At 48.3% G+C, this 17,563-nt stretch overlaps 1 protein-coding gene across 4 annotated transcripts in view; it reads right to left on the bottom strand.

Moving 5' to 3' along the window:
- Window positions 1-6: 6 nt before the first annotated feature.
- Window positions 7-17,563, bottom strand: part of Cyfip2 (cytoplasmic FMR1 interacting protein 2) — a 122,139-nt gene continuing 104,582 nt past the window's right edge. For all 4 annotated transcript variants that reach the window (XM_033761601.1, XM_019207259.2, XM_033761602.1 and 1 more), the window contains 5 exons: window positions 9,520-9,592; window positions 8,807-8,901; window positions 3,257-3,495; window positions 1,887-2,034; window positions 7-285 (listed from right to left, as the gene is read on the bottom strand). In XM_033761601.1, the coding sequence (XP_033617492.1) occupies window positions 118-285; window positions 1,887-2,034; window positions 3,257-3,495; window positions 8,807-8,901; window positions 9,520-9,592 (723 nt within the window). In that variant the 3' untranslated portion in view covers window positions 7-117. The remainder of the gene's footprint in view (window positions 286-1,886; window positions 2,035-3,256; window positions 3,496-8,806; window positions 8,902-9,519; window positions 9,593-17,563) is intronic.

Raw genomic sequence — 17,563 nt, 5'->3', positions numbered from 1 at the left:
TTCCTATTTGATTCCTGGTCCATCCCACACACTGTCCGGTGGGACCTGCGGCAGGCTGACCGCTGCTTTTTCTTTCCTGCTTCTCCACCCCTAGCTCGAGGGTCTGCGGACCTCCGCCTAGCAGGTAGTGGCCAGGGACTGGTGGATGGGTGGCTGGAAGCAGCGCACATGCTCCACGGTGGAACTGTCTGTCTCCACGGACTTCATGTATTTGTTGAGGATGGCAAAAACCTCATTGTTCAAGATCTGGTACTTCCTGATCCGGTCAGCCATCTTCTTCAGGGGCTGCAAGAGGACACAGATGTTCAGCGGAAGGTGGGAAGAAGGGCAGAGAAAGAAGGATTCAGTGAGGTTGGAGTCCAGGGACTCAATGCTTTAATGACTGTCACTCTCTTGCCTAAAGGGCAATTTGGGTTCCCATATTAAATCTTTGCAACTTTTAAAACCAGTGTGATAGTGGTATAAAGACCACTCGCTAGGCCAGTGGAACTGAACAGAGAGCCTAGACATCAATCTTCACATATATAAGCAAATGATTTTCAACAAGGGTGCCAAGACCATTCAAAAAGCGGGGAGTCAGGTTTTTTAACAGATGGTGCGGGAAAAATCAGGCAGCTGGAAATAAATAGGTTTTCTACGTGAAAAATAGTTTTGGAACCTTACTTTATACCACACACAAAAATTAGCTTGAAATGGATAAAAAGGACCGAATGTAAGTGTTATAACTATAAAATTCTTGGAGGAAATCACAGTAACAAGTACTGATGAGGACAGGAAGAACTGGAACTCTTAGGTACAGCTGGTGGGGTATTAAAATGGTACAGCCATTGTGGAACACAGAACAGCAGTTCAACCAATTGAAAAGAATTACCAAGTGACCCAGCGATTTTACTCCTGGAATGAAAGAAGCGACCCAGATATCTGTGCACCTGTACTCACTCACAGGATCGTTCACCACAGTTAAAAGATGGATACAACCAAGGTGTCCATTCGTGGATTTTGTTTTAGATAAAATATGGTATACAATTACAATGAAATAATATTCAGCCTTAAGAGAAGGGAATTCTGATATATGCTAGACTATGGATAAATCTGAGGACATTACTCTAAGTGAAATAAACCAGTCCAATATTAGAATCCAATATTCTAAGATCCCACTTACAAAAGGCACTTGCAGTGGTCAGAATCATAGAAACAGCAGCATGGCAGTGGCCAGGGACTAGAGAGTTGCTAAAGGGATAGTGATGGAAGTTTCACAATGCACTTAACATCACTCAGCCGAACCACTGGTCACAGTGGTCATCATTTTCCCACAGTTTTGTAACACTCCTTACAAGGTGGCTCCTGCCCCTTTCTCCACTGGTTGGTTTCTGTCCCTGGTTGCTGCCCTCTGCTTCAGCCACCCCCCTGCCCTGTGCCTTTGCTGTAGCTGGTCCTTCTGTCTGCAGCGTCCACCCAAATCCTGCACTCCATTTGCAGGTGGCCACTCAACGCGGTACTGGCAGTGCCTCTTATGAAGCCACCTCTGAGCACCTTGTCCTGGCCTGTGTGTCTCCCACAACAAACAGCCTTGCCTAGCCAGGCCGGCACCTGTCTCATCCCAGGCCCCTGCTCAACTCTACTGGGGGTGAATGCACCCACAAGACACATCAGTCTGCCTGCAACAGGGGATGGGTATTTCGGGTCAGCAGCTGGGCCGGCCCTGATTCACTGCAGTGGGCTATGAGCAGGTGACTTGTCGCCGCCTCCAGTCCCCAGCCACCGAGTGTCTGTATCTACCCATAGCATGGGCAGACGGCTTCCAAGAGCAGCTCGCCCTCCTCTCTCCGGACCAGAGCCTGCCGCCAGGCCAGCCCCACCGCCCACACCCCAGCCAGGCTGCTCACCACGTTCTTGATGATCTCGTCCTTCCCGTCCTGCCTCTGCACTTTCAGCAGGTGGTAACAGAAGTCGAACAGATCAAAGCGACGCTGCTGGCCCAACAAAACGATGATGGAGCAGCCAGCCCAGTTCAAACCATCGCCAAAACACTGCCTAGAGTGGGGAGAAGAGCAGGAGTGAGGGGCCAGGGAGGATCATCCTGGAGAATGCGTATGAGGGAAGCTGAGAGGTGGCTTCCTTCGTGCCTAGGATTGTGGTAGGATAAGCCCTTCAGAGCACAGGGCGGTGCTGATCCTGCTGAGGTGACAAAGCACTCATTGTGGAAGAAGGGATTCATTGACAAGGAAAAATAGGCAATCAGCCCTTGACATTTAGGCAAGTCAGAGGAGGAGCTCTCCTGGCTCAGTGAGGAGAAGAATCACCTCACACCAGGAGGCCAAGTGGCCGGCCATAGGTGCGGCAGGGAGGGACAGGCACAGGTGCTACTGGCATGTGGAGGCTGAGCCCCTGGGCTATGAGGAAACTCTGACTGCAGGACCCTGGATGCAAGAGAAGTGTGGATGGCCATGAGGCCGGCCCTCTGCCGTGCACCTCCTCAAAGCTGGTAGGCTCCTCACTGCCCCGAGCTGGAAGTTTGGGCCCAGCAGTTCTGAACATGCCCTTGGCAGCGGGCTGGCCTTAGCACCCCATCCAATACCTCTCCCTTGGCAGAGCCTTCCCGGCCTCCCCCAGCCCCGTCTTTCTCCCCTGCTCTTGGCTTCTGGAAGGCAGGCCTGGTTACCTTCTCTACTACTCGGACCTTGAAGATGAGCTGTTTAGCGCTGGAAGAACGGGGCCCTACTTCTGTCCACTCTGGGGACTGAAAGACGCTGAAGGGGGCAGTGATATTCTTCATGCCATACCCTCACTGGGCTCCCGTGCCCATTTGTTCAGCCTGACGTCCTGTCTTGGAACACTGAGGCCCCAAAGGGCTCTCTCGCCCAAAATGGGCACTCAAACCTTCTGCCTTCATTGGGCTGCTGCCTTTCTTCCAAGATCCAAATGCCAAGCACTTTGGGAGGCTGGGTTCTATCTAAAGTTGGACAACCCATTTTATCTCTATCTGTGCCATCTGTCTCCCTTCCTTCCTGGCTGCAAACACTCCTGTGTCTACGTGTGTCTTCACCTTGGCCCCTTAAGCTACCAGAGAGCAGGAACTGCCCATCTATTCAGCGCTGCTGTCGGTCCAGCCCCGGCACGTCACAGATGCTCTCCATAGAACCACTGCTGTCCAGCCAGGTCCCCACCCGTGTACATGCCTAAATTCTGCCACCCCAGCGGCTCTCACGGGGACAGGCAGGCTGGTGGGGGCCCTGCCCTCCCAGGAGGTACGTACTCAGCTGTGAACTCGTTGGTGCCCACGGGGATGCAGTAGACGAACTGCATGGCGCTCCACAGCCGGTGGAACTCCACACACTCGTCCACGTGCATGACGCCGTTGGTGGGCGGCGGGCCCCGCCAGATGGGGTCCTGCAGATAGCTCCGGATGCGGGTCAGGATGACCTCGAACATGGACAGGCCACAGCACAGCCGCTCCTTGGTCAGCAGGTCGCCTTCCCGAGCGATGGCGATTTGCTGGGAATGGAAGGAGACGCAAACCTTCGATCCACATCGGTGGTTCCCGCTGTCCACCTGCTAGAGGTTCCCAACAGCGAAGCCAGGTGTACCTGCAATTCCTGTCATGCCTGCTGTCTTCTCCAGACATCAGTATAAACCTGACTATATAAACCTGTGACATTAGGAGAGTCTGACTTGGGCTATGTAAAATCCAGGAGCCATCTGTAGAAGAATGATGTTCAGAAATGATGATGTAACCTTGCCATCAAATGGTAGGTAGGAATTAAAAGTCTGACGTGATACTATCAGTCCTACTGTACTGTTGCTGTAACTAGTTCATGCGTATAACCTATAATATACCACCACCTCCTTTTCTAAGCACCTGGTGGGTACTGACTATTCAATGCCATATTATGCTTAGCCCTACTTCACAGATAGGAAACTTGAGGCTCAGAGAGGAGGCTGCCAGTGAGGGCTAAAGCCAGGATCTGATTCCTGCTAATCTAGATTTGTGGGTGTAACTGTAAAGTTAATAGAGCAAATTGCAAAAAAATGACATATACTACAATCCACTTTTTAAAAAATCCACCCACAGTTCCACAGACAGACAAAAATAGACAGACGTGTGGTATGTGTCTGTATGTAGAAACATTTTAGATTAAAATCAGTTGCGAGAGCAGATGGGCTTGGGGAAATGGTGAGATCTGCTGTTTAAATATATCTGTACAGCTGAATGCATAACAAGGAGATTATGTTAATCTTAAAATTTGCCACTGACTTCACAGAGTTATTTCCTCTAGTTAAAAATCTTTGAGCAGTGCATGTGATCTATATTAATAACTGAAACTGGCTTCTCATTTGGGTTCTGGTTACTGTGTATCTAATGATTACATGGCTAGGCAGACACATCAAAACACACTACCCTATGCATTCTGAGAAAAATACCTAGGGTAAAGATGATCAAAGTTACCTGAAAAGCAAGATAAATATTAAAATCTAAGGTCAGAGTCAGGTCTTCTAGTCTAGGAACAAAGCCAAAGGGAGCTGGCTTCGGACACACACAGGTCCACAGGGCACTTGTGGTATCGGCTCCCTGGTGTAAGGTTTCACCAAGGGCCAACAGCTCCCTGGAGTCCCCCAAAGGACGGGGGGGCTCTAGGTGACCCCTAGAAGAAATGGAGAAATATCAATGCCGGAGACTCATGAATGTGGGCTATGAGTGCAGCTGTCTTGACAACTGTAAAGTAAAAGAAATCTTGGGAAAAGACGAACTGGAAAAGTTTTCCAATGGGTGTTTTAAACACAAAGATAAGTGAAACTTGGTTCACAGGAGGCTCCTCCTGATTCTATGGGAAGACACAGTTCTCGGGGTGGGGACACCTCTCAAGTTGCCAGTTAGCTAGAATGATCTCTCAAGTAATCTTGAGCCCTGTGCTTGATTCTGTTTCCTTTGGTCCCAAGAAGGGTTTTCTACATCAGAAAGACTGCTCAGGGGAGCTGCTCAGTAAGGGACCCAAGTTTGTTCTCGAGTTGTGAACATTTCTTTTTGGCAAATATATGTAAAGTACTGGCCTACAAAATAATTTCGGCTGTTGGTTGATCTGCACAAGTCCCCAGGGCCAGATAATCTTGGCTGGGGAAGGAGGAAAAGGAGCAACAGAATTGATAAATCTACAGGCCGACTTTGAGTCCTACTGGCCCCCACCACCACAGCCAATGAAAGGAGCCTGGTTTCTTTCCTATGGGAGAGTGTTTGCCTTCAACAATTCCATGAACTAATAAAAGTAATAAACTGCCACCATGCGAAATTTTGAAAAATTTATAAATTAAAAACACTTTAAGGTACAAGAGAGAAAAAATCCTTCACTTAGCACCTAGAGATGAGCTCTGAAAAAATAATGATATACAAATACTGTTTGTGGCTATGTGAGTAGGTGTATACACGCATATTTAAAATTTGGACCACACTGTGTCCATGGCTTCTTTCTCTTAATATATCAGTAATTTAAAATCCACTTCCTTCAATATTTCCAGTATCATGAGTTTTTAATAACAACATAAATAGTGGCCCTTTTGTTAATTTAAATTGCTTATAAATTTTTACTTTTGTGGATAATTCTAAAGCTGCCATCCTATTTACCTGTGTTCATTTTGTTGGATAAATTCCTAGTTATAGATGGGTCAAAAGGCTTTCCTTTTCCATAGAAACTGGAAAAGCTGAACTGAAGGTGTCTGCTTAAAAATCCTGTTCGTTGTCCCCTATCCATGCCATTATCACGAAGAAAAGTCCTTCGCCAACCAACTCAAGAGATGAATTTATTGCATGTGTTGGGATCTGCTGCCCGCTGATTACAGGTAATGCTCAGTACGACTTTTGTGATTGTTGGCATTATGTTTCTCATGTTTTGAGTTTTCTTTCGTGCTTTCTTTTTTAGGGTATATCTATCACTTTACTTTTGTGTTGCAAAAGTGTTTTATAGATTGTTTGCTGCAAACACTGCCAATTTGTGGTTTGGTATTTCATCTGTTCTCTATGGGGGGTTCTCTCTAAAGTAGTTTCTGCATGGAGCCATTTGATTATATTTAATGCCCTCTGGAGAAGTATGACTTTGTATGATCTTTTACGGTTCTTGGAATTCTTAAACAGTGGACCCTAGAATTACGACCAGCCTGACATACACATGAGTTGGGTTATGGCTGGACTTTTAGTTTTAACTTAGGAACAAACTCTTGTGTTACAACCTGATGACCAGCCCCTTGTACTCCCAGATGGTCTCAGATACAGATTTAACCCTTAAAGAGTTGTAGAAGTAACACTGTAACATCCTTCCTGGGTGGGGTTCACTGCAAAATCCTGGGCCAGTGTCTCTCCAAGGACACTGAGATCTGCCTGTGCACAGGAGAGGGCCTTTGAAGGCTGTGGAGAGGAGCCTGAGCCTTCCCTGACCAACTTGAGTCACAACAGCACTCAAGAACAAACTGAGTTTGTAACTCAAGGGTCCATTGTACTATTTGTTTCCTTGTAACAAGCGAGGAAGCTCAGCTAAGGAAAAACAGCTATTACTGCATTCCTTTCACCCCTGAATGTTCTTTTCACAATTGTGGTAGGCAGTGAGCCAGGTCACCTCAATCTGTCTCCGAAGTAAATGCCAACAATGCAGTCCTGCTCAAACTTCTTTGCTTGAAATACGCCACACATTCTTCTGCTACTGACCCAGATATTAGGTTAGATATTGACACAGACTGACCAGACATTAGATCTTTGAGCGGAAGTAAGACCCTGGCTAGCTTGGAAGTACTGCTTTTTTTTTTTTTTTTCCTCTATGGAATAGTTATTTCATTTAAATGTTTTTTGTTGTTGTTTTTCCTAATACCAGGAATTGAACTCAGGACCCTTGTGCTTGCCAGGCAAGCGAGGTGCCACTGAGCAACATTCCCGGCCCCCCACTTTTTTAATGAACGTGTACCATTTGTATACATGAATGGGTTTCAGTCTGGTATTTCTCCATGTATGCACCTAGCATGTACTGATCCCCGCTCCCTCCCCAGGCCCTAGGAATTGCTACTCTCAGCCTGACTGCTTTTTTAGTTTTAAAACCATTTCTTGAGAAATGGGAGACTTATAAAACTGGCATTTCCCTTCTTGTGGAATGTCTAGGGTTGTGTTTATTCAACACTCAACCTTTGACAAATTGAGATTTCTATCAGCTCCGAGGAAGCTGTGTTCACCAGAACAGGGAAGGAATTCACAGTCCTCTAAGTGGAAACACATGCTAAGCCTTGGGCTTAAGGAGCTGGATTCTTGCAGGATGACACCAACTGAGCAGCGGGCACACTGACATGTCGCCGGCTTGGGGGATTTCTCCCTGAAAGGAAACTACGTGAGAGGATCTCCTCTGTTCAACTCTAGGCTTAAGGAGCTGGATTCCTGCAGGATGACACCAACTGAGCAGCGGGCACACTGACATGTCGCCGGCTTGGGGGATTTCTCCCTAAAAGGAAACTACGTGAGAGGATCTCCTCTGTTCAACTCTAGAAGGCCAAAGCATGTCCACTCCACGGCACCTCGGGCTCTCTCAGTGAGCCAAAGAACGTAAATGTAGCTTAGCTTTCAGGAACAGGCTGGTAGCAAACAAGCCCTTAAGGGGACTTCATCAGCCTGACACCTGTGCAGATGGGGCTCTGCACTGTGCCCCAAGTCCCTGCCGTGCTGTGCCTGAGTGGAGGCCACTGAGGATGTGACAGCCACAGAGAGGAACGGCCATTCCACAGTGGAATGAAACCCTAAGGCTTCTCAGCAGTCTTGTCTCACTATGATGTCCTGTTCCCCTCCTTTCTGAATGCTCCCAGATCACCCCAAAACGCCAAGTTCGCTGCCATCAATACGAAACAGCGTATTCATTGCCTCTCCCCGCTACTTGCTTCTTTCTTGCTCCTGCCTGCCGAGCCTGTGACCTCTCTGAACACAGGGAGTTCACTCGTCTTAGTGTTCACAGCACCTGGTACGGGTTTGAATCCACACACCTCTGAAAATACTCTAATATTACAGATTAAGCTGAGATCACTTGAATTCCCTTTCTCCCCCAGTTACCATTTCCTCTGTCTATCATCAGAGGCTGCCACTGAGATGTCTATCACCCCAGATATTTTCAGGGAACGTTTCACTTATGTTTCAAGTGTATGTATTTAAAAACAATAGAGGGCTGGGGATTTAGCTCAGTGGTTCCCTCGCCTGCCTGGCAAGCACAAGGACCTGAGTTCGATCCCCAGTACCAATAAATAAATAAATAAAAATGGGATGATTATATAGCACAATTTGCTTTATTAATGCAATTGTGTGTTTAAGATCTATACACACTGATCAATGCACCTAGATCTAATTTTTCCTTTTCATTATTGCATCATAATTCGGATAATTGCACCACAGTTCATTAGCACCTTACTGACTGACAGGAATGGTTTTCAGCGTTTGGGTTAGCAAGCTCAGTGGCCACGCCCATCTCCTGCTCCTGTGTTTCTCAGAGGGGAACTGAAGCCTGAGTGGGTGAGGTTTTAATTGTCAGAGACAGCACAGCAGAATTCCCGACCTCCAGCAAGGGTGCAACAGTGCCTGTTTAAATGAGGTAGCTGACTCCTTGCTTCACAGGTACAGAGGGAGCAGAAGACAGAACTCAGGCCCAGCGTCCACCCTCACCCAGACCTGTGCCTGCCACGGAGCAGCTTTGTGGTACTAGAGGCCCCCTTCCCTTTCCCGGCCTTACGTTTCCTATCTGTAAAATGAGCAGGCTGGGCCGTATCTTCCTGCCCTAGGGTTCCTTGGGGTTCATACCTGCGGGGTCCCCAGTCGCTCTATCAGGGGCACCAGGTGGAGTGGGGCATACTTGGCTTCGAGGCGCTTCATCCGCACTTCCAGGCGCTCACCCTCTACAAAGGAACAGAAGGGACACTTGGGGCCACAGTGAAGGCAGGAAGGCACTCAAAGAGGGCCGCTGATGGACAGCCGCGGCCCCAAGCCTGGAGTGGGCGGAGCTTCCTCCTTGGACTCAATACAAGGAAGCACTTTCTGTGGGCTCTGCCAGTCATGGAATCGTTTAGCTTCTGGGGTGGTGAGTTTTCCACCCCATGAGGAAGTTAAGCCAAAGTTAGATAGCCTTGCTAGGGACTCTAGAAGGGACAAGGCCTAGCGTGTCCATTTCGAGTCTATAATTCTGTGACTGAATTCCCCTGCTGACTGCAGGTCTGAGTTCTGTGTGATTGGGCAGTGAGTGGAAGTCGGGCACAGAGGCACACACCTGTCATCCCAGCATTCTGAGAGGCTGAGGCAGGAGGACTGCAAGTTTGAGCCCAGCCAGGGCAACTGAGCAAGAACCTGTTTCAAAATTTTTTAAAAAGGTGGGGGTGGGAGTGGGGCTCTGCTTCAATCTCTAGGACGGCAAAACAAACAAACACCCCCCCCAAAAAAGAAAAAAAACTAGGACAAGACAAGACAAAACCAAACCAAACCCAAGAGGTTTAAATGCAGCTGTTGATAGCCCTTCTTACCTTTGATGTAGACTCGAGGCAGGATGTTTTGGAAAGGTGCAGCATGGAGAAGATCGCAGACTTCCTCCTGAGACTGCAGAGATAGAGGGAGAGAAAGAGAAAACAATTTTCATTTTAAACCAGGAAGAATTTTCCTTCCTACAAACTTGGAACACTAGAGTCAGCCAGACCCGGGTTCAAACACTGCGGCCTTAGCCCATTACTGAGCCTCTGGGTCTGTTTGCACAATGACGGGGCGAACAGGACTAACGAGGTGTCGTAACCCAAAACGAGAGAACGCAGAACCTCAGCACACAGTGCCAGGCACATGAGCACTCAGTACATTTTTACTATGATCTTATAAGGAATTTGTTGAATTAGGGAGAAGGACAGAAGGATCAGACAGAGACACTGAGCTCCGGACTCTGTCTGGTTGGTTGTGAGGTCTGCGGGATTAGAGGAGGTGGCTGCCCGACCTTCCAGTCCATTAATCAGAATACGTACACAAAAGGCTGTGTCCGATTAGTTCGGTTTTCTCCACACCAGACACTAACTAGGGGGAGCAGACACGCTAGACCACAAGTCAGACAGGATTTGACGGGGACTGTTTACAAACAAAAGTTCGCTTATGAGTAATCATAAACAACACTGGTTGGAGGAAAAGCGGCTAGGTAAAATGGAAGATAAGGTCTAATGGGCTTACTGTCCTGGAACCAGCTGACCACAGCTGGATCTCAGGAGGAAGGGCCTGGGTAATCTCCCTCTAGTGGGGCTGACTTTCTTGTCTCTCAATTGTGAGCATTCACAGTAAGACCAGCCCAGGCTCCTTTCAAATTCTGACCACCTGGGATTCCAAGCCCCTGAAAACCTCAGGGATGTAAGTTCTGTTGGCTTCTTCACCCCATGTAGGGATCCCTCCCATCCCGGAACTCTGGAGGAGCGGGTGTTCAAGAGGGGAACCCCTATTCTCCTTTGTGAAAACTGTGGACAGTCCCAGACGTGAGGATGCCAGAGGCAGGATACTCCACATTCCCCTGAGGGACCTGGCTGCTCTCACTACTGTAAGTTTGTCAGAGAGGACCAATTTCCCACTCCCTGAATGAAGCTGTTTTTCTCAGCACCAGGGAATTACACAGCCCAGTCTTCCCTGCTACGGCCAGGCTCAGATTCATCAGGCAGCTTGAAAACTGGCTGAGGGGTCACGCAGATTTTTCTCATACTCATACTGTGAGTTATACTCGGTGACTTCCGAATGAAGGAGCCCAGACTTGCACTGCTGGGATAAACCCCATCTGATGGTGATGCATTATCTTCTTCAAGTATTTTTAATTTTGTTTCTAAACTTTTTTTTTAAAGGATCATTATACTTACGAGGGATACTGATTTGTGGCGTTCATTTCAAATGTCTGTGGCACTGGTATTAGGGTGGTATAGGTTAGGATGAGTGTCTTTTCAAGAATGTGTGTCTGACCTGATTCTCCCCGTCACCTGGGGTCCTAGCAAGACCGTGGAGTTTGTGGCTTGTTGGTTTTTGTCTCCTGGATCTCTGCACGTTAATTATAGCACTGAGCTCCTTAAGGTAAAGGTGGTATCTTTATCTGTGTCTCTCAGTAATGACTCATTATTGTGTGCATAGCATCTAACAGTCTTCATTAATTATGTGTTCAGTGAGTATCTGACACCCTGTAAGTGTTTCCTGGAAGAAAATCAATTCATTAGCCCACACAACAGCCCTCCAAGTATGAGAAGGATGTAATAGCACCCATCACTTATTTATCCAGCAAATACTAAGGACCAGCACACCATTATTCTAGGCTTTCCAGATATGATGTTGAACGAGTTGGCCTACATCTTTGTCCCTAACTACTAGTTGATAGAGACAAATGAAGTAAACAAATGAGGTTTCAGATAAGGTAACAGAGTAGGGAGTGACAGGGGATAAGGAAGGATGATTAAGAAAAAATCCTTGAGCGAATGATGGCTGATTAGAGGATGGAATGAAGTGAGAAAGTCTGTCATTTAGATGTGAGGTAAGGGCATTCCTGTGCAAAGGCCCTGGGGCAGAGAATAAGCTGGAAAGCCGTGATGAAGGGCATGACAGTACATACACCATGAGACCGTAAAAACAATAGCCGGCAGATCATGAGACTTTGTGAATGTGATACTAAATTTGGATTATATTTTAAATATAATGAAGTTCTACTGAAGTTCAAGTTTTTCCAAGAAGAGAGCTAGTAGACAGAGCCCAGTGCCAAGTGCTCGTCTTTCTCTCTCTCTCTCCTTTTTCTCTCATTGAGTTTACCGGTACATTTCAGGTCTGCAGCACAGTTACATGCTTCATTGGGATCTCATACCTCTCCATGACGGGTCTTGGCTCTCATTCTTCCCCTTGCCCCTGCCCTCCCTTCACTCCCTCCTCCTCTCACCATTTACAAACACTTTATTTCCATTTTTTCCTGTTTTTTTCTTTTCCCTTATTCCCTTTCCCCTACCTTTCCCACTGTCGACACACCTTTAGCCCTTTTCTTCCTATTTCATATTGTCAAGTTTATCATTAGGATCTTACGTACCATTATAATTTTTCACACCAGAGAAACTATTCGGCATTTACACATGTGTGACTCATTTCACTTAGGAGTACATCCTCAATACGTATCCATTTTCCTATGAATGAATCTACTTTCTCATTCTTTATGGCTGAGCAGTATTCCATTTTATAGAAAAACCACATCATCTTTATCCAGTCAAGAAATCACACAATAACAAATGCTGGCAGGGTTGTGGGGAGAAAGGAACCCTTTTCCATGGTTGGTGGGAGTGCAGACTGGTGCAACCACTGTGGAAATCAATATGGAGATACCTCAAGGAGCTGGGACTGGAGGTTCCATTTGACCCAGCCATCCCTCTGCCGGGTTTCCTTCCATAAGAATGGGAAGAATCCTACCACAGTGATATACGCGCACCTGTGTTTACAGTGGCACAGTTTGTAACAGCTAAAACGTGGAAACAGCCCATCTGTCCATCTTTCTCTCTTAAAAACATTTCAGCTGCTCCTAGAAATGCCTTGTTACTAGAAGGCTGCCCGTTGTGTGATTACCACCTTTCTGTCTGTCGCGGTGGCTGGCCTGACTGTGGGCCATGTCAGAGGACAGAGGAAGCCGAGGACGGCCCGGGTCTCTTCCGGAGAGAGCCGCCGCTGCTGTGTTCGTCCTTCTTCCGGTTTCTTGGGCAGAGACGAGAATGTATCGCTTCCCTCCTGCAAAACCCTCTCCCAGCCAAGTTGCAAAGTGCAGGTCGGTACAGGTCCAGAGAGGCTTTCGGGAGCTTCCTCCATAGCCTGTTGTGTCATCCTGAAAGTGGGAAAGCTTTTGCCTGGGAGGTCTCCGAGGGTGAGCTTAGGATCACATTCGGGGCGGCCACACCCTCTGTGACACCTGCTGGGCAGGGTCCTTGTGTGGCCTGGGTCCTCTCCCACTCACCCTGGCTCTGAAGATCCAGCTGCAGCAGCCAGCACGGAATCTTTCTCTCTCTGTAATGCTCCCTAATCCAGCTCTTAATCTCTGCTCCTGTGTTTGGTAAACACCATTCCTTGAAAAACACCATCCTGACCCCTCAGCGCCTCACTCCCCATGTACGTTTCTTTTTGGTGTGTGGGGGGTGCCAGGGATCGAACTCAGGTCCTTGCACTTGTGAGGAAGGCAGTGGCACCACTGAGCTAAATCCCTGGCCCTCCCACGTGGGTTTCTTCGCTTGGTATCCTCAAAGAACCTTCCCTTTTAGCTCAGTTTGAGTTCACTGTAGACCAATGATGGCGAACCCTTTAGAGCTCTCAGTGGGAACAGCCACTGCAACACACGTGCTATAGGTTCGCCACCACTGGTCTAGACTACATACTTCCACATGTGACTACCAGACCGATGCCCCCACTGCGCCCACTGTAATTCACCTTCCACGACGGCAAGGGCAACACACATTTCTCACTCTGTTTCATTCCCTAAGTAAGTACTGTGCCACATGGAAGTCATCACATGGAAGGAAAGTTGACTATGTGGTATTAAGAGCACTAAGACTAAGAACCTTTTCTATCTAAAGTTTTCCTGAGCAGGCCTGGGTGTTTTCCTTACTATTTTCTCTTTAATTTTCTTGATGAGTCTACATGAACAATGTGAAATATTTTTAACACAGGCTCCATGTAGTGAGATTTTTCTGGTATTTTAAACTGTCGAATCCTCTCTCACTTCCTGTTTTTTCCTGTGCGTAGGTATGTGGTTACTACGTTGAATATGCATGACTTCAAAAACTTAACTGGAAAAACCCTAAAGCAGGCGATTCTTCTTCTTTTCCAAATAAAAAGCTTCTGGAGTCAGCTGTAGTAATCACAGAGAAGGAAATGAAATCCTTGCGTGCCACCTGGTCCACAAGGAGTAATATTTGCACAGGCTTCATGTGAACAGTTTTTTTTTTTTTTTTGCTTTTAGGCTACACTTAAGGATGAATTGTAGATGTGGGACAAAACACAAATATTACTTTAAAATACAGCTGGCGATTATAGAAAAGTGAAAGTGTAACCGAGAAGAGCGAGGAAGTGGAAGGACCAGGAATGTTCATGTCCAGGGCCTTTTGCTCTTTCATGGGAAGGGGTCAGGAAGCCAAATCATATAAACAAAAGAAGCAGGAGAGGGCTAAGTGCACCACCTGTGATTATAGGCGAAGATGAGGCAAACATTAAGTAGAACCGTCAAGTATTGAGTGTAAGAGAGAGGGGAGAGGGAAATGAGCTAAATTCTCAGCTTTCCAACGAGGGAGGCAATACATATCATGTAAACTTGATAACAACGCAGGGGAAGTTACCCTCGGCCGAAGTGTTGTGGAGATGACAGCTAAAGGAACTGGCAGTAGAAAGGGTTAAGACGCGCTGCCTCGGCAGCTGGGGTGCGGGCAGGATGTACACCGAAACCCAAGAGTGGGGTTTTCCATCATAAGCTCGTCTGTATTACTTGACGGTTAGATGTAATTAAGAACAACTTAAATGGAACGCGATAAAGAGGTTGTACTCAGTGCACCGGTCTCTAGGGGTCTTTCCCTAAGGGAGTTTATAGGTGATCACACCCCTGCTCAGGAAGCAGACGGTGAGCACGCACGGGACTGAGTGTGTGTCAGGTTCTCTGCTGTACGCTTCCGAGGGGAGGGTGCACTGTTCCACTCGGTGGGAACCAGGTCTACTCCCTGGGCCATCTTGGCGTTTCCATCAGTACGGGGCCTCTCATCAGATCCAACCTTTAACCGTGGACTCCCCAGCCTCCCCAACAGTAAGAAACAAATTTATTTTCCTTATAAACTACCCAGACTCAAAGCAGCAGGAAAGAGACATTAAGACAGGAAGCTTGAGAGACTCTCCCCGCTCACTATACATACACACAAGGAAAACATGAAAAACTCTAATAGAGGAACAAGAGAAAATTCTTACCACCTGAGAAACTTTTTAGCCGTACTCACATCTGATAGGGCTGCAGCATTTCGGCCATAGGAACCAACACTGTTTTAACTTAACTGTGACGTGTATATGGACGCTGGAGGAGGATGACGGAGAATTACTGATAGCTCTGTTCCCAGAGGTGACCTCTGCCTTGAATCTGTGTAAATAACTTCTTTGCAGGCAAGTTATTACTACATCTGCTGGTGTGATTCCGAAGTACTTAGACCACTCGTGTGGTCACCTTGTACCTCCCAATCTTTGCCCACAGAGCCCTAGACAAATCTCACCTCCTTGGAGTTCCCCTCCAGCCCACAGTGCCTGTTCTTTCAACCACTGAATCCCATCAGAGCCCTCACCCATTCAGAAACCCCACTAAGCTGTCTGCAGACAGAACCGTCTCAGTGCAGTCCCTCCTTCTGATGAGAACCAGGGCAGTGTCTCACCATTCTTGCAAAAACCAGGCTGAAAAGTCTTCTTCAGTGCACTGCGATGCCTGGGACTGCATTTCAGCTGACAAGCCACTGAGCAGAACATGGAGAACATGGGGTTAACGGGACAAACAAAGGGTCAAATTCTAAACATTTGGATTCTGAGATAGTGCTTGAACAGAGATGTCCTTTTCTTTGCACTTCAGTAATAAGTACTACACTCAAAGCTCTCTGCAAGGTGCTGGATATAGAACAGCAAGTGCGGGAGGCATGATTCGTGGGACAAGGAAAGTGACGAGATGGGCAGTTCTAGTGCCACACTTGGGTCCTCAGGAGGGCTGTGGGCAACCCACCCATGCCTTGGAGGACAGTGACGCCACGCGGAACAGCTGCGAGGCAGGAATGAGTGCTGGAGGAACAGCCCCTGTGAAGGCTCCGCAGTATGAAGGGCCACAGTGAGGCGGAAGCTGACTTCCGAGGCTCTCCCCGAGGGAGGACAGGGTGCAAGACACGGAAGGCGGCCTGGAAAGACTCCTGCAAGGCTCACTCGAGTACTGGCAACACACGGTCCTGACGGCTTAAATCAAGGAAATGTCATGATGGAGACCTGCAGTCTTATCTTCTAGCTGCAAGGGAGAGAGAGGAGGGAGGGACGAAGATGGGCATTGGAATAATCCAGGCAAGAGAGCTGGGCTACGGGTGGGAGCAGCGAGGACAAAGAGGAAGGAACAGGCGCCACGGACCTGATGACCTGAGAACCGAGGGAGCCAAAGGGTTCCCACGCTGTGAGCCTCTGTCCTCAGGGGCAGGGCCACGGGAGGGGGCTGAGGTCAGATGGGGGCAAAGGAAATCCCAGTCAGCGGGAAGCTGAGAAAACTTCTCTGCAAGGCATCTGGGTATAAGGCCAGGCCCCTGTGAAATGTGGGGGTGAGGTCTGACCTTGCGGAATCAGCAACACCTGAAGGAAACCGGCCCTAGGGAGAAGGAAACACACCAGCGGGTAGGTACGTGCAGGTGGGCGCTTCTCAGGGTCGCCACCCTTCTAGGCACTTGGATTCCTCTGACTCTGAGAGACCAAAGAGGCACAAAGCAACCCTGGAGACTGAGGGGAGACTGATTAATCTGGTTACTTCACTATCTCCTAGCACGCAACCTCGACAGTGATGAAAATCCACTTCAAGCCAGGCGCAGGGCAGAATGCTGCCCTTACACACGGGGTGCGGCCTGTTTCCTCCTCTCTCCAGGTCACCGAGTATCTAGTGAGTGCTCTGTGATACGATGGAGAAACTGGAGCCACAGGTACCAGGCTGATGTGCTTCACAGAACCGGAGAGGGGCCTGCACACGGCAGGGAACACAGCAGGGAGGACCGTGCGAACTGTGTTAAAGTCCAGTTTTTACAATCCAGTGAGGAAGGCAGCCAAGGGCATCTGTGACTGGGAGATGAAACAGTCAGCTAGGTACAGCGGGAGAAGTGGCTGTGGAGATCGGAGGACGGAGAACCACCAGCGAGTTCCTTACAGAGAGGAATTTGATGGCGTGTGTGCAGAATAAAGCTGATGGCTGTGAGATGGGCTGGGGGACAGGCGGGTTCTCAACTGAGGAAAGGTGCAGTCACAGACAATGCGGATGTGACTGCTGGCTGATGTGAGGGGCTTGGGCGCAGGGCCTGCGGAGAGAGTGGGGTGCAGCACTGTGGACAGTCAGCCCTGCCACTGCTGGTTCAGAGAGGCGATTCAGTCTCCCACCTCCGGAAGAGGAGGGAAGGACCTGATTACTAACCTGGGGAGTCAGACAAGCTGGCTTTAACATCTTTCTCTTACATTGCGCCCCTCCGGGCAGAAGGCAGCTCCCCACCACGGTCAAGAGGCAGAAGATGGCCCAGTGGTTAGGGCCAGATTCCCTGTGGCCTCTTTCTAACCTGGCCCAGGCAGCTTCCCCAGTGATGTTTGCCTTTTACTATGGTCCTGAACTGGTATTTCCTGGGTGGTAAATCAAATAAACGTTTGGTGTGAGAGGCATGGCTGAGCTCAGTGCCAGCGGATGCCTTTTATAAATTAAAAAAGTGAGGTCAGAAGTAGCTGCAGGGCATATGTTACCAAAAATAAATTCACCACCTAGCGGAAGTAGATGGAAGAAACAAAGGCCCTCATAACTCTTCT

This window comes from Fukomys damarensis, unplaced genomic scaffold, assembly GCF_012274545.1.
Source record: "Fukomys damarensis isolate Sample0158 unplaced genomic scaffold, DMR_v1.0_HiC HiC_scaffold_9, whole genome shotgun sequence".
Classification (NCBI taxonomy): Eukaryota; Metazoa; Chordata; class Mammalia; order Rodentia; family Bathyergidae; genus Fukomys; species Fukomys damarensis.
This window is presented reverse-complemented; position numbering and strand designations above follow the sequence as displayed.